Source organism: Scyliorhinus canicula, chromosome 6 (genome assembly GCF_902713615.1).
Source record: "Scyliorhinus canicula chromosome 6, sScyCan1.1, whole genome shotgun sequence".
NCBI lineage: Eukaryota > Metazoa > Chordata > Chondrichthyes > Carcharhiniformes > Scyliorhinidae > Scyliorhinus > Scyliorhinus canicula.
The window spans coordinates 197823576-197840579 of record NC_052151.1 but is presented as its reverse complement, the minus strand read 5'-3'; the positions used below and the strand labels follow the sequence as shown (position 1 = coordinate 197840579).

The following is a 17004-nucleotide window of genomic DNA, read 5'->3' as shown; positions in this document are numbered from 1 at the left end:
AACCAGCAGAGGGCAGCAGAGCAGAGCTACTGATCAGCTGTTCTGGGGAAATTTGCATACGTGCAGTGCGGTCAGCCTAAGTTGAAGGTGAACCTGCGAAGAAGACCCAAGGAGTTTGAGTAAAGGCAAGCAACCAGCAGAGGGCAGCAGAGCAGAGCTACTGATCAGCTGTTCTGGGGAAATTTGCATGCGTGCAGTGAGGTCAGCCTAAGTTGAAGGTGAACCTGCGAAGAAGACCCAAGGAGTTTGAGTAAAGGCAAGCAACCAGCAGAGGGCAGCAGAGCAGAGCTACTGATCAGCTGTTCTGGGGAAATTTGCATACGTGCAGTGAGGTCAGCCTAAGTTGAAGGTGGTTTGTGGAGGGGCTGTTGGCAAGTGACAGTTAAACCCGAAACACTTTGTGAGTGTTTCCCACCCTACCTCCTCCTCTAACCAACCCCCCCACCCCACGGTGGTTGGGAAGCGGGAGCAGGGGCCTGTCGTGAAGGTGAGTGAGTGTCTTTAAATTTGCTTACCTTTCAGCGGGATCAGGGTTTGAGATAATATCAGGTAAGCTCTTCCTTTCTTTTTCTTTTTCTTGTTTTTTTTTAATCTAGAGGGGATGTCAGGGAAGGCAGTACAATGCTCCTCCTGCAGAATGTTTGAGGTGAGGGACGCCGTCAGTGTCCCTGCTGATTTCATCTGTGGGAAGTGCACCCAACTCCAGCTCCTCAAAAACCGTGTTAGGGACCTGGAGCTTGAGCTGGATGAACTTCGGATCATTCGGGAGGCAGAGGGGGTCATTGATAGGAGCTTCAGGGAAGTAGTTACACCAAAGACTGGAGATAGATGGGTAACTGTAAGAGGGACTGGGAAGAAGCAGTCAGTGCAGGGACCCCCTGCGGTCGTTCCCCTGAGTAACAAGTATACCGTTTTGGATACTTGTGGGGGGGACGACTTACCAGGGGTAAGCCATGGGGTACGGGCCTCTGGCACGGAGTCTGTCCCTGTTGCTCAGAAGGGAAGGGGGGAAAGGAGTAGAACATTAGTAATTGGGGACTCAATAGTCAGGGGCACAGATAGGAGATTTTGTGGGAGCGAGAGAGACTCACGTTTGGTATGTTGCCTCCCAGGTGCAAGGGTACGTGATGTCTCGGATCGTGTTTTCCGGGTCCTTAAGGGGGAGGGGGAGCAGCCCCAAGTCGTAGTCCACATTGGCACTAACGACATAGGTAGGAAAGGGGACAAGGATGTCAGGCAGGCCTTTAGGGAGCTAGGATGGAAGCTCAGAGCGAGAACAAACAGAGTTGTTATCTCTGGGTTGTTGCCCGTGCCACGTGATAGTGAGATGAGGAATAGGGAGAGAGAGCAATTAAACACGTGGCTACAGGGATGGTGCAGGCGGGAGGGATTCAGATTTCTGGATAACTGGGGCTCTTTCTGGGGAAGGTGGGACCTCTATAGACAGGATGGTCTACATCTGAACCTGAGGGGCACCAATATCCTGGGGGGGGATTTGTTAGTACTCTTTGGGGGGGTTTAAACTAATTCAGCAGGGGCATGGGAACCTGGATTGTAGTTTTGGGGTGCGAGAGATTGAGAGTAGAGAGGTCAGGAGCACAGTTTTGACTTCGCAGGAGGGCGGCAGTGTTCAGGTCTGTGGTTTGAAGTGTGTCTATTTCAATGCCAGGAGTATACGAAATAAGGTAGGGGAACTGGCAGCATGGGTTGGTACCTGGGACTTCGATGTTGTGGCCATTTCAGAGACATGGATAGAGCAGGGACAGGAATGGTTGTTGCAGGTTCCGGGGTTTAGGTGCTTTAGTAAGGTCAGAGAAGGGGGCAAAAGAGGGGGAGGTGTGGCGCTGCTAGTCAAGGACAGTATTACGGTGGTAGAAAGGATGCAAGATGGGGACTCTTCTTCCGAGGTAGTATGGGCTGAGGTTAGAAACAGGAAAGGAGAGGTCACCCTGTTGGGAGTTTTCTATAGGCCACCTAATAGTTCTAGAGATGTAGAGGAAAGGATGGCGAAGATGATTCTGGAAAAGAGCGAAAGTAACAGGGTAGTTGTTATGGGAGACTTTAACTTTCCTAATATTGACTGGAAAAGATATAGTTCGAGTACATTGGATGGGTCGTTCTTTGTACAATGTGTGCAGGAGGGTTTTCTGACACAATATGTTGACAGGCCAACAAGAGGTGAGGCCACTTTGGATTTGGTTTTGGGTAATGAACCAGGACAGGTGTTAGATCTGGAGGTAGGTGAACACTTTGGAGACAGTGACCACAATTCGGTGACCTTTACGTTAGTGATGGAAAGGGATAAGTATACCCCGCAGAGCAAGAGTTATAGCTGGGGGAAGGGCAATTATGATGCCATTAGACATGACTTAGGATGTGTTGGTTGGAGAAGTAGGCTGCAAGGGTTGGGCACACTGGATATGTGGAGCTTGTTCAAGGAACAGCTATTGCATGTTCTTGATAAGTACGTACCAGTCAGGCAGGGAGGAAGGGGTCGAGCGAGGGAACCGTGGTTTACCAAAGAAGTGGAATCTCTTGTTAAGAGGAAGAAGGAGGCCTATGTGAAGATGGTAAGAAGTCTTACAACACCAGGTTAAAGTCCAACAGGTTTGTTTCAAACACGAGCTTTCGGAGCACGGCTCCTTCTTCAGGTGAATGGAAAGGCCTTTCCATTCACCTGAAGAAGGAGCCGTGCTCCGAAAGCTCGTGTTTGAAACAAACCTGTTGGACTTTAACCTGGTGTTGTAAGACTTCTTACTGTGCTCACCCCAGTCCAACGCCGGCATCTCCACATTATGTGAAGATGAGGCGTGAAGTTTCAGTTGGGGCACTTGATAGTTACAAGGAAGCGAGGAAGGATCTAAAGAGAGAGCTGAGACGAGCAAGGAGGGGACATGAGAAGTCTTTGGCAGGTAGGATCAAGGAAAACCCAAAAGCTTTCTATAGGTATGTCAGGAATAAAAGAATGACTAGGGTAAGAGTAGGGCCAGTCAAGGACAGTGGTGGGAAGTTGTGTGTGGAGGCTGAGGAGATAAGCGAGATACTAAATGAATACTTTTCGTCAGTATTCACTCAAGAAAAAGATAATATTGTGGAGGAGAATGCTGAGACCCAGGCTATTAGAATAGATGGCATTGAGGTGCGTAGGGAAGACGTGTTGGCAATTCTGGACAAGGTGAAAATAGATAAGTCCCCGGGGCCGGATGGGATTTATCCTAGGATTCTCTGGGAAGCCAGGGAAGAGATTGCTGAGCCTTTGGCTTTGATTTTTAGGTCATCATTGGCTACAGGAATAGTGCCAGAGGACTGGAGGATAGCAAATGTGGTCCCTTTGTTCAAGAAGGGGAGTAGAGATAACCCCGGTAACTATAGGCCGGTGAGCCTAACGTCTGTGGTGGGTAAAGTCTTGGAGAGGATTATAAAAGATACGATTTATAATCATCTAGATAGGAATAATATGATTAGGGATAGTCAGCATGGTTTTGTGAAGGGTAGGTCATGCCTCACAAACCTTATCGAGTTCTTTGAGAAGGTGACTGAACAGGTAGACGAGGGTAGAGCAGTTGATGTGGTGTATATGGATTTCAGTAAAGCGTTTGATAAGGTTCCCCACGGTCGGCTATTGCAGAAAATACGGAGGCTGGGGATTGAGGGTGATTTAGAGACGTGGATCAGAAATTGGCTAGTTGAAAGAAGACAGAGAGTGGTAGTTGATGGGAAATGTTCAGAATGGAGTTCAGTTACGAGTGGCGTACCACAAGGATCTGTTCTGGGGCCGTTGCTGTTTGTCATTTTTATAAATGACCTAGAGGAGGGCGCAGAAGGATGGGTGAGTAAATTTGCAGACGACACTAAAGTCGGTGGAGTTGTAGACAGTGCGGAAGGATGTTGCAGGTTACAGAGGGACATAGATAAGCTGCAGAGCTGGGCTGAGAGGTGGCAAATGGAGTTTAATGTGGAAAAGTGTGAGGTGATTCACTTTGGAAAGAATAACAGGAATGCGGAATATTTGGCTAATGGTAAAATTCTTGGTAGTGTGGATGAGCAGAGGGATCTCGGTGTCCATGTACATAGATCCCTGAAAGTTGCCACCCAGGTTGATAGGGTTGTGAAGAAGGCCTATGGTGTGTTGGCCTTTATTGGTAGAGGGATTGAGTTCCGGAGCCATGAGGTCATGATGCAGCTGTACCAAACTCTGGTATGGCCGCATTTGGAGTATTGCGTACAGTTCTGGTCGCCTCATTATAGGAAGGACGTGGAAGCTTTGGAACGGGTGCAGAGGAGATTTACCAGGATGTTGCCTGGTATGGAGGGAAAATCTTATGAGGAAAGGCTGATGGACTTGAGGTTGTTTTCGTTAGAGAGAAGAAGGTTAAGAGGTGACTTAATAGAGGCATACAAAATGATCAGAGGGTTAGATAGGGTGGACAGCGAGAGCCTTCTCCCGCGGATGGAGGTGGCTAGCACGAGGGGACATAGCCTTAAATTGAGGGGTAATAGATATAGGACAGAGGTCAGAGGTGGGTTTTTTACGCAAAGAGTGGTGAGGCCGTGGAATGCCCTACCTGCAACAGTAGTGAACTCGCCAACATTGAGGGCATTTAAAAATTTATTGGATAAGCATATGGATGATAAGGGCATAGTGTAGGTTAGATGGCCTTTAGTTTTTTTTTCCATGTCGGTGCAACATTGAGGGCCGAAGGGCCTGTACTGCGCTGTATCGTTCTATGTTCTATGTTCTATGTATTACGCGTTTTATTGGAGTGTATTAACACGCCTCCGTTTAAAGGCCGTGTGCTTAACACTACTACAGCTCTGTGTATGTAATTCTGCTCGGAGTCATCAGGTGCCGTATTTAGACACCTCACAAGTATATCAAGGTCAGGTTCAAAGTAATAAATCTGTACACCGATTAGTAAGTTCAAACGATTGATATTTATTATAACAAATATAATAAATACACATGCATACGCTAAAGACTAAGTTACTTCTAAACTAAACGACTAAAATACTTATCTAAACAGGAACAGGCAAGGTCAGGGAGTGAGGCCTTCCTCCCGTTCTTGGTCTGCGACTCTCAGAAAGTTAGAGGTCGTCAGGGTCTAGCAAGTCTGGTTCACGTAGCGAGCGTCGTGGTGAAACTTACAGTTCGATGGCTGGTGGCTCAACGGCTGGTGATGGAACTGGAGTCAGGATGCGATGTATCAGCAAGCGATGAAGACAGCAGAGAGCCGGAGCCAAAACAACAGAACGGACCATGTGCGGGGTCTACTTTTATAGGTCCCCCCCAAAGTCCGTGCCTCTTCGGGGCGGTCTCTACCTGCTGTATATCGATTGGGTCTTCTCCCAATCGATATTTTCCAAACCCCCCAATCTGAGGGTCGCTTCTCGATGGGTGGGACGGTTTCTATGGTGCTTTGTGATGGATACTTATGGTGCCGTTTCGTCTGGGCGTCCACGCAAAGTATCCATTCAAACCTAAATGTTTCTATTGTGTGGGCCTAGATCTGATTCACCTCATTACTATGTAAATCGTTGTTGCCATTTACACCTTTAGCTGAGATTCTGCACCTGGCCATAAACTGGTTTCTGTACGTGCAGAATGCTAATTATCCTTCTGCAAACTGCTTGTCCTTGCTAAGACTGTTTTCTCCCTGCAGCCTTAGCAGTTCTCCATTTTGTAGCCCAGTGTCCATCTTAGGTGGCTACATTGCGCTGCCACCCCAGGGGTACGGCCCTCGGCCATACTGTCTCCTGCTGCAGCTTCAACATAGCTCGTGACTGACTTCTTGCTTCTGCCCTTTCGTGTACTTCTGGTCCTTCTCTCCATACACCGATGTGTGGAAACGGTGCCCAATTGCCTCAGTCTTCGAATTTGCTGTTTAAAACAGGAAAAAAGTCCGGGGGGGGAAGGTCCAAAAGTCCGACCAGAGCGGGAGCCACCAAATATGCGACTTACTCCTTCATGGCCGCCACCGGAAGTCCTCACCTTACGCTTATCTAAGCAGTGTGGTAGCACAGATTATTATGATAACTTTTGCCATTTATTTACCCATTCTGTGAATTTATCACGGCCTCCTGTAATTTGTTGCAGTCCTCTTCAGTATATCCCCACAATTTGGTGTCATCTCATCTGCCAACTTAGAAATTGTGGCCAGGAATTTGTCAATTAAGTGCCGTTCCCGACATCATTACTGGAACTGCGCACCTCTTCCATTGCTCTTTTTCTCAGCTCCCACATAATTACAATAAAAATTCAAAATGCAGGCAGCACGTATGGAAAATATTTGCGATTCATTGGTGGAGGAAGCTTTCCATTGGTGTTACTAGCTGACAATGCTGCAGATACCAGGAGGCTAGAAAAGTGGCCTCCGCTTTTCTGCTCAACTCCATTTCCGTTACATACTTCTGAGGGCACAAAATTGACATTGATGTTTTTCAAATTTAAATTTCACATTGCATTGGTTTCACTTTATTCATGTCTGCATCACTTATTCATTAGGTTTCGAGAGCTAAATTTACTGCCGTGCCTCATGGTTGGCAAGTTACAGGGGAGTCAAACATTTCTCTATTGTGGAAGAACAATATTGTGCATTTATGTCACTCTTTATTGACTGTTTATGTTAGTGCACAGTGCTTTACCCACCACTCTGTGGGACATGGCTCAGCTGTGCCACCCTTCAGCGCATTGTAAAGGACATTGTCTGAGATCACACTCAGCAGGAATAATTGAAATATTGTGTATCAACTGAGAGCTCTGACTTTGCCAGCCAACAACCTGAGAGGGACACACCTGTGTATGGCACCGACATCACCCATTAGGTCCATCATTTTCTTACCCTGACTGACTTTCCACCATGCCTTCCACCCAGGATGCTCGGCCATTCCCACTTCACTCCTCCACCATCGGCTCTCCTCTGGATTCTCCCTCCACTTCTCCATGCTCCTGCCTCCACTCCAGAACCCCCTCACAACTGACTCAAAAGACCATAAGACATAGGAGCAGAATTTGGCCACTCGGCCCATCAGGTCTGCTCCGCCATTCAATCATGGCTGTTATTTTTCTCATCCCCATTCTCCTGCCTTCTCCCCATAATCCCTGATCCCCATATTAACCAAAGCCTGACTTAAATCTCTGTCTTAAATTCCACAGATTCACCACCTCTGGCTGAAGACATTCCTCCTCATCTCTGTTTTAAGAGATTGTCCCTTTAGTCTGAGATGGTGTCCTCTGGTTCTAGTTTTTCCTTCAAGTGGAAACATCCTCTCCATGTCCACTCTATCCAGGCCACGCAGTATTGTAACCTGTAAATTACAATAGGATACCCCCTCATCCTTCTAAACTCCAACAAGTACAGACCCAGAGTCCTCAACCATTCCTCATACAACAAGCTCTTCATTCCAGGGATCATTCTTGTGAACCTCCTCTGGACGCTTTCCAAGGCCAGCACATCCTTCCTTAGATACGGGGCCCAAAACTGCTCCCAATACTCCAAATGGGGTCTCACCAGAGCCTTATACAGCCTCAGAAGTAAATCCCTCGTCTTGTATTCTAGCCCTCCTGACATGAATGCTAACATTGCATTTGCCTTCCCAACTGCCGACTGAACCTGCACGTTAACCTGAAAAGAATCATGAACAAGGACTCCCAAATCCCTTTGTGCTTCTGATTTTCGAAGCATCTTCCCATTTAGAAAATAGTCTATACCTCCATTTCTCCTTCCAAAGTGCATAATCTCACACTTTTCCTCATTGTGTTCCACCTGCCACTTCTTTGCCAAGTCTCCCAGTCTGTCCAAGTCCTTCTGCAGCCCCTTGCTTTCTCAATACTGCCTGCCCCTCTACAAATCTTTGTCTTATCTTCAAACTCAGCCACAGTGCCTTCAGTTCCTTCTTCCAGATCATTAATGTATATTGTGAAAAGTTGTGGTCCCAACACCGTCCCCTGAGACACACCAGTAGTGACTGCCTGCCATCCTGAAAAAGACCCTTTATCCCCACTCTCTGCCTTCGGCCAGTCAGCCAATCCTCTATCCATGCCAGGATCTTACCCTTAACACCATGGGCTCTTAACTCATTTAACAGTCTCCTATGCGGCACATTGTGGAAACCTAAATAAATCACATCCACTGGTTCTCCTTTGTCTAACTTCCTCAAAGAAACTACCCTCTGTAAAAAAAACTTCCCTCGCACATCTCCTCTAAACTTTGCACCTTAAACCTGTGTCCCCTAGTAATTGATTCTGACACCCTGGGAAATAGCTTCTGACTATCCATTCTGTCCATGTCCCTCATAATTTTGTAGACTTCTGTCAGGTCGCCATTCAACCTGCATCGTTCCAGTGAGAACAAACCGAGTTTATCCAAGCTCTCCTCACAGCTAATGCCCTCCATACTAGGCAACATCTTCTGTACCCTCTCCAAAGCCTCCACATCCTTCCAAGTGTGGCCTAATTCCCGTACCAGCCTCCCCGGACAGGCGCCGGAATGTGGCGACGAGGGGCTTTTCACAGTAACTTCATTGAAGCCTACTCGTGCCAATAAGCGATTTTCATTTCATAATTAAGGTTCTATACAGCTGAAATTGAGAGTTTTGCATTCCACCTAATTAGGGCACCTCAGACACCACATTTCCCATTCTTCTTGCTCCATAAAGTCTGTCCCCAAACTGTCCATGTGTTTTTGATGCCAAAGTCCCAATTTCTAATGTAAATTATGAACAGCAGTGGTCCCAGCTCTGATCCTTGTGGAACACCACTTCTCAGCTTCTGCCACTTTGAATAAATATCCTTTATTTTTACTTTAAGTTTTGTCTTGAAGTCAGACAGAAATTTATTCTGCCACTTGTCCCCTGACTCCACATTCTCTGATCTTATTCATTATTCTATAATGGGGCCTTATTGAAGCCCTTTTGAAAAATCCTGATTAAGTTACATCTACTACATTGTCACAGCATACTCTCTCTCCTCCTCAAAAAATTCAAAAGTCAGTAAGATTTTCCCTTGTGAAATCTATGCAGCCTATCCATTGTTATATTTCTCATTTCTAGATGATCTTCTATCCTCCTCTTTACTAGAGATTCCGTTATTCTTCTGACCACTCATTGAACAGCATCGGCTATAATTCTCCGGACCTGTTCCGTTCTTAAATATAGGAATTCTCAGTCCCCTCGTGCTGCACCTTTTACCCACTGAATTATTGAATAGGTGAAGCAATGCCTTTGCTATCTCTTCCCCAGATTTTTAAAAAAATATGTGGATGCAATCTGCAATAACAGGAACTCCAGGTGACATATAACAACAACAGACATAGAATCATAGAATTTACAGTGCAGAAGGAGACCATTCGGCCCATCGGGTCTGCAACGGCCTTTGGAAAGAGCACCCCACTTAAGCCCACAGCTTCACGCTATCCCTGTTACCCAGTAATCCCACCTAGCCCAGCAACCTCACCTAACTTTTTTGGATACTAAGGGCAATTTATCATGGCCTATCCACCTAACCTGCACATCTTTGAGAAAACCGGAGCACCCGGAGGAAACCCACGCACACACGGGGAGAACGTGCACACTCCGCACAGACAGTGACCCAAGCGGGAATCGAAATTGGAACCCTGGAGCATGAAGCAACAATGCTAACCACTGTGCTACCATGCCACCCCCGATAGTTTATTTAGAGGCAACAATTATCAACATAAAGCATAAAGGAACAATACGATACCAGCCAGCGACTCCAACTCTCCTCCTTGGATTTGTTCTGCCGGTTTTATAGGCCCCAGCCTGCTGGATACGCTGACCATGACGTGGCCTCTGAGGTTTGCCGAGACCTTGGTTGGGGAGGTCACATGGCCCCCAATGTCCGCTGCAACATCTTTACACCCTCAGTCCACTAGCACCTACCCCCAGGTACTGGAGATCTTGGTCTCAATAGCTCAGCCAATCTGGGGGGCCTCCATTTGCATTGTAAGAAGTCTTACAACACCAGGTTAAAGTCCAACAGGTTTGTTTCAAACACGAGCTTTCGGAGCACGGCTCCTTCTTCAGGTGAATGGAAAGGCTTGTTCCAGAAATGTTTATATAGACACAGTCAGAGATGCCCCGGAATGCGAGCACCTGCAGGCAATCAAATCATCAAAGATGCAGAGAGAGAGGTAACTCCAGGTTAAAGAGGTGTGAATTGTCCCAAGCCAGTTCAGTCGGTAGGCCTCTGCAAGTCCAGGCTTGTTGGTGGGGGCCGAATGTAATGCGACATGAATCCCAGATCCCGGTTGAGTCCGCATTCATGCGTGCGGAACTTAGCTATAAGTTTTTGCTCAGCAATTTTGCGTTGTCGCGTCTCCTGAAGGCCTCCTTGTAGAATGCTGACCCGGAGATCAGAGGCTGAATGTCCTTGACTGCTGAAGTGTTCCCCAACTGGAAGGGAACAGTCCTGCCTGTTGATAGTCGCACGATGCCCGTTTATTCGTTGTCGCAGTGTCTGCATGGTCTCGCCAATGTACCACGCTTCGGGACATCCTTTCCTGCAGCGTATGAGGTAGACTACATTGGTCGAGTCGCACGAGTATGCGCCGCGTACCTGGTGGGTGGTGTTTCCACGTGTAATGGTGGTGTCCATGTCGATGATCTGGCATGTCTTGCAGAGATTACCCTGGCAGGGTTTTGTGGTGTTGTGGTTGCTGTTCTGAAGGCTGGGTAATTTGCTGCAAACAATGGTTTGTTTGAGGTTGCGCGGTTGTTTGAAGGCCAGTAGTGGGGGTGTGGGGATGACCTTGGCAAGATGTCCATCCTCGCTGATGATGTGTTGGAGGCTGCGAAGAAGATGTCGTAGTTTCTCCGCCCCAGGAAAGTACTGGACGACGAAGGGTACTCTGTCAGTGGTGTCCCGTGTTTGTCTTCTGAGGAGGTCGGTGCGGTTTTTTGCTGTGGCGCGGTGGAACTGTCGATCAATGAGTCGAGCGCCATATCCCGTTCGTACGAGGGCATCTTTCAGCATCTGTAGGTGTCTGTTGCGCTCCTCCTTGTCTGAGCAGATCCTGTGTATACGGAGGGCTTGTCCATAGGGGATGGCTTCTTTAATGTGTTTCGGATGAAAGCTGGAGAAGTGGAGCATCGTGAGATTATCTGTGGGCTTGCGGTAAAGCGAGGTGCTGAGGTGACCGTCCTTGATGGAGACGAGTGTGTCCAAGAATGGAACTGAATTTGGAGAATAGTCCATGGTGAGTTTGATGGTGGGATGGAACTTATTGATGTCATCGTGTAGTCGTTTCAGTGATGTCTCGCCGTGGGTCCAAAGGAAAAAAATGTCATCGATGTATCTGGTGTATAGCATCGGTTGAAAGTCCTGTGTGGTGAGGAAGTCCTGTTCAAACTTGTGCATGAAGATGTTGGCATATTGAGGTGCAAATTCGGTCCCCATGGCTGTTCCGTGCGTCTGGATGAAGAATTTGTTGTTGAAGGTGAAGACGTTGTGGTCTAGAATGAAACGGATGAGTTGCAGAATTGCGTCTGGAGATTGGCAGTTGTCGGTGTTGAGGACTGAGGCTGTTGCAGCAATGCCGTCGTCATGGGGGATGCTGGTGTAGAGTGCCGAGACATCCATTGTGACGAGGAATGTTCCTGGTTCAACTGGTCCATGGGTGCTGAGTTTCTGTAGGAAGTCCGTCGTGTCGCGACAGAAGCTGGGTGTACCTTGTACGATGGGTTTCAAGATGCCCTCGATGTGGCCAGAGAGGTTCTCACACAGGGTCCCATTGCCTGAAACGATAGGACGGCCTGGTGTGTTGGCCTTGTGTATTTTCGGGAGGCAGTAGAGATCTCCAATGCGGGGATTACGTGGGATGTGAGCACGTAGGGTGTTCTGAAGGTCTGGATCTAAGGTCTTGATCAGTCTGCTGAGTTGGCGGATGTGTTCCTTGGTTGGATCTGCGGGCAACTGCCTGTAGTGTTCCTGGTTGTCGAGTTGTCGGTATACTTCTTTGCAGTAGTCTGTTCTGTTCAGTATGACGGTGGCCCCTCCTTTGTCTGCTGGTTTGATGACGATGTTGCGGTTGGTCTTGAGAGTGCGGATGGCGTTGCGTTGTGCTTGGGTGACGTTTGAGGCTGCCTTGTGATTGCGAGTGATGAATCTGGCATTGACACGACTTCTGACGGCTTGAGCATACATGTCGAGTCTAGGGCAGCGGCCTTCCGGAGGGGTCCAATTTGACTCTTTCCTTTTCGGTTGCTGCACTGCAGATCTCGCGGTCTGCTGTTCCGGTTCATTGGTCGTGTCCCTGGGTTCGCTGTCGGCCTCTTGGGGTCTGTGGAAGAATTCCCGGAGCCTCATTCGCCTGATGAATTCCTCCGTATCTGCCGCGAGACTGATGGGGTCCATTTTGGTGGTGGTGCAGAAATTGAGCCCTCTGCTGAGGACTTCGATTTCGTCTGGTTGAAGGGTGTAGTCTGACAAGTTGACAATGGATTTCCCTGTATTGTTTTCGACTGTTGTACCGGGAGAAGCTTGATCATCGACATGGACACCACCATTACACGTGGAAACACCACCCACCAGGTACGCGGCGCATACTCGTGCGACTCGACCAATGTAGTCTACCTCATACGCTGCAGGAAAGGATGTCCCGAAGCGTGGTACATTGGCGAGACCATGCAGACACTGCGACAACGAATAAACGGGCATCGTGCGACTATCAACAGGCAGGACTGTTCCCTTCCAGTTGGGGAACACTTCAGCAGTCAAGGACATTCAGCCTCTGATCTCCGGGTCAGCATTCTACAAGGAGGCCTTCAGGAGACGCGACAACGCAAAATTGCTGAGCAAAAACTTATAGCTAAGTTCCGCACGCATGAATGCGGACTCAACCGGGATCTGGGATTCATGTCGCATTACATTCGGCCCCCACCAACAAGCCTGGACTTGCAGAGGCCTACCGACTGAACTGGCTTGGGACAATTCACACCTCTTTAACCTGGAGTTACCTCTCTCTCTGCATCTTTGATGATTTGATTGCCTGCAGGTGCTCGCATTCCGGGGCATCTCTGACTGTGTCTATATAAACATTTCTGGAACAAGCCTTTCCATTCACCTGAAGAAGGAGCCGTGCTCCGAAAGCTCGTGTTTGAAACAAACCTGTTGGACTTTAACCTGGTGTTGTAAGACTTCTTACTGTGCTCACCCCAGTCCAACGCCGGCATCTCCACATCATGGCTTCCATTTGCATTGGGAGAGATTAAACTCATATGACACTCGGTCTGCCTTGGCGACTACAAACCCACAGACTCAGCTCGGTCAATTTCCAATGTTCCTTATGAAAACTGGGTCATTTATTTTAAATAATCTCTGCCCTCGTCGAGCCATGGTTCCTTTTTTGGAGATCTTGCCTAGACTCCACTCTCCCCTTCTAAATTCAGGGAGATCAGGCTCAGTAAGTTCTGCAAACGACAGCCCATCAGCATCTCCTCTGGGGCAACTCGAATCGTGGAATGTGGGGTAATCCTATACAACAATAAAATCAAAACTTTAAAGAGTTACCTGAAAAGGAATAAAGTGCAGGGTTACAAGGAGAGGGTGGGGAAAAGGCACAAAGTTAATTTCTCATTCTGTGATTCTATGATTATATCCACAGAAAAGTTATAGCACAGAAAGAGGCTATTCAGCCCATCGTGTCTGTGCCAGCCAAAAATAGAAAAAAAGTAACTAGCCGCTCATTTTGCTCACTGAGCTAAATCGCTGGCTTTTAAAGCAGACCAAGCAGGCCAGCAGCACGGTTCGATTCCCGTACCAGCCTCCCCGAACAGGTGCCGGAATGTGGTGACTAGGGGCTTTTCACAGTCACTTCATTGAAGCCTACTCGTGACAATAAGCAATTTTCATTTCATTTCATTTTAATCTCACTTTCAAACACCTGATCTGTAACATTGGAGGTTTCAGCATGTCAGATGCAGATCCAGGAACCTTTTTAAATGAGTTGAGCATTTCAGCCTCAACCACCAATTCAGCCAGTGAATTCCAGACACACAATGCCCTTGTCCTCTGTAATCCTCTACCAATCACCTTAAAGCTAATTGACCCCTTGGACCAGGGGAAATACGTTTTTCCTGCCTACCCTATCTGGGCCCTTCATAATTTTGTACACCAATTATGCCACCTCTTGGTCTCCTCTGTTCTGTGGAAAACCTCCTGAATTAATTCAATCTCCCCTCACAGCTGCAATTTTTAAGCCCTGGCAACACTCTGCTCAATCTCCTCTGTACTTTCTCCAGAACAATTGTGTCCTTTCTGTTATGTAGTGACCAGAACTTTACTCAAAACTCCAGCTGTGGCCTCACCAGTGTTTTATATAATTCCATTATTACTTCAGTGATTTTTCTGTGATTTTATGCTAAATACAAGATATGGTACAATGTAGATTTAGTTGGGCACAGCCTAATGTGAGAAAATATAATATAAAGAAGGCTTGCAAAACGTTATGTGAGTATTGCTGAGGTGGCACAGTGGGTAGCACTGGTTCAATTCCAGCATTGGATGACTGTGTGGAGATGGCAAGTTTCCCCGTGTCTGTGTGGGTTTCCTCCAGGTGTTCCGGTTGCCTCCCATAGTCCAAAGATGTGCAGATTAGGTGGATTTGGTCATGATCAATGTGCAGGGGTTACGGGGATGGGTTGGGGAGTGGGCCGAGGTTGAAGCTCTTTCGGAGGGTCGGTGCAGACTCAATGGGCTGAATGGCCACCTTGCACATTGTAGGGATTCTATGAATTTGAACAACCTGGATTATGAAGTGCTCTGATTGTATTCAAAATTAGAAAAGGATGGAGCATCTTCGACTAAAGCAGAGTGCTACCAGTGGTTGAGGAGGCCTTGAGAAAAATAAATAGGTAAAACATTTAGGATTCCACACACCATATGTACTTTATGCAAATTATTTAATTTTACTGAACCCATTAATGCTTTCAGCCTTCTTGCTCACCAGTAGAGACAATCACAATTTTTTTTATCATAACCTGTTATAATCTGAAATTCTTAGTGTAGATTGCAATGCGTTACTGAGCTACAATCATCTGGGTTCCATTCATTCCCATATGTCTCATTACTAATACTTAACAGCTCTTGGATTTTGAGTCAATATTTCATTAATTTATTTTGTGAGTCTGGAGTCACCTGTAGGCATGTTATGGATGACAGATTTCCTTCCCTGAAGGATAGTAGTGAACTAGATGGGTTTTCACAACAATTACCAATGGTTTCATGGTCCTCATTGAACTTCTAATTCCATCATTTTTTAATTCAAATTTCACCAGAGCTCGCAGAGCATTACTCTGGGTCTGTGGATTACTTGTCCATTATGCCATTGTCTCCCCCCTATGTTTACCAACAATGAGGCAGCAGTGTTAAAACAACAGGCCCATAAGAATTAAAAAGGATGAAGCAGTAAATAAGAAGAATGAGGGCCAGATTGCTCGTTCATTTTTTAAAATAAAATTTAGAGTACCCAATTCATTTTTCCAATTAAGGAGCAGTTTAGCGTGGCCAATCACCTAGCCTGCGCATCGTTGGGTTGTGGGGACGAAGCCCACGCAAGCACGGGGAGAATGTGCAAACTCCACACAGACAGTGACCCGGAGCCGGGATGGAACCAGGGACCTCGGCGCCATGAAGCAGCAGAGCTAGTCACTGCGCCACCGTGCTGCCCCAGATTGCTAGTTTATAAGCGGAGCCTGCAGCAGTTGGGTGGCTGACTAAATGACTTTACTGGGTAACACTGGTTTCAATCATCCATCACTGGTTTCAATCTTCCATCACCGATGCAGCAACATTCTTTCATTTTGGAGACCTCCATGACATCTTGTTGCAAATGCAGACCAGTTTATATATTTGCATAATAGCATTTTTATTAACCCACAGTTATTTATTTGACACACTAGTAAATTAAGAAAATACAACGCAGTCTGTAGTTTAGACTTGTTTTTATATTTTAAACTTTGGTAACTCAATGAAGGCAGAAACTGTTCATTAACAGAAGTCATCTGGAATGTGAAGTAATTGAAGTGTATATTTTCCTGGTCAGTGACAAGAGTAAACGGAGAACCAAAACAATCAAGAGAAGCTCAGAGCCAAAATGGAACCAAACATTTGTCTATTCTCATGTACATCGGAGAGACTTTCGAGAACGGATGTTAGAAATCACGTTGTGGGATCAACCTCGAGTACAAGAAGAAGAAAGTGAATTTCTTGGAGAGGTAAAAAATACACCTTAACATGTTACAATTTCTACTGTAAAAATACTCCAAGCATTAGTCAGGCATTCAGAAAACTGTCCGACTGGAGAATATTGAATACAGATTAGTAGACAGCTTCATAATATTTACCTGGACAGGTCTTCATCCAGGAATCGGGTATTGGAGGTGTCCTTCAGCTTATCTTACAGCAAGGATAAGTTAGAAATACTTTTATTACATTTTTTGTGCTAAATATGTCAGAGGCTTTTGGTGTGGTGATGCTGTCATCAACAAAGCAGATCTGGGTCCTCGGAGATGAGTGGTAACACTAGTTTTTGAATAACTTTTTTTTACAGCTGCTTTTATGCAAAGATTGAAGATCAGTGTCAGTTTATCAGAGCATTAGTCTTTGAAATAAATTCACTTTGAACACACACAGTTGGATTTCATTCACATGGTGGCTGCACAGATTCAGGAAATCTCCCAGGTTGCTACACGTGCCTTGGGACAAAAATTCCCCGAATGGCAGGATCTTCCTTCGGGGAGGGCAGGTGCGGAATAGAGTTGGGCCCTCCACCCCCGGACACAAACTGGAGCTGGCAACAGGGGTTGTTGAGGGGTTGGTTAAAAGGCCCACTTTGGTTCTTGGGTATGTCATCCCTGCCGTTATTTGACCCTCTAGTCTCCCCTCACACACCTTTGCCCTTACAAGCCCTCATCCCCTGCCAATAATGCTAACCCATGTGAACCCATGCCCCCAACCACTATATGCCTATTTATATCTGGAGAAAAAAA

At 46.8% G+C, this 17004-nt stretch overlaps 1 protein-coding gene across 35 annotated transcripts in view; it reads left to right on the top strand.

The window, feature by feature from the left end:
- Positions 1-17004, top strand: part of LOC119967772 (regulating synaptic membrane exocytosis protein 1-like) — a 1070524-nt gene that overhangs the window by 636817 nt on the left and 416703 nt on the right. For all 35 annotated transcript variants that reach the window (XM_038800731.1, XM_038800737.1, XM_038800741.1 and 32 more), the window contains one exon: positions 16059-16230. In XM_038800731.1, the coding sequence (XP_038656659.1) occupies positions 16059-16230 (172 nt within the window). The remainder of the gene's footprint in view (positions 1-16058; positions 16231-17004) is intronic.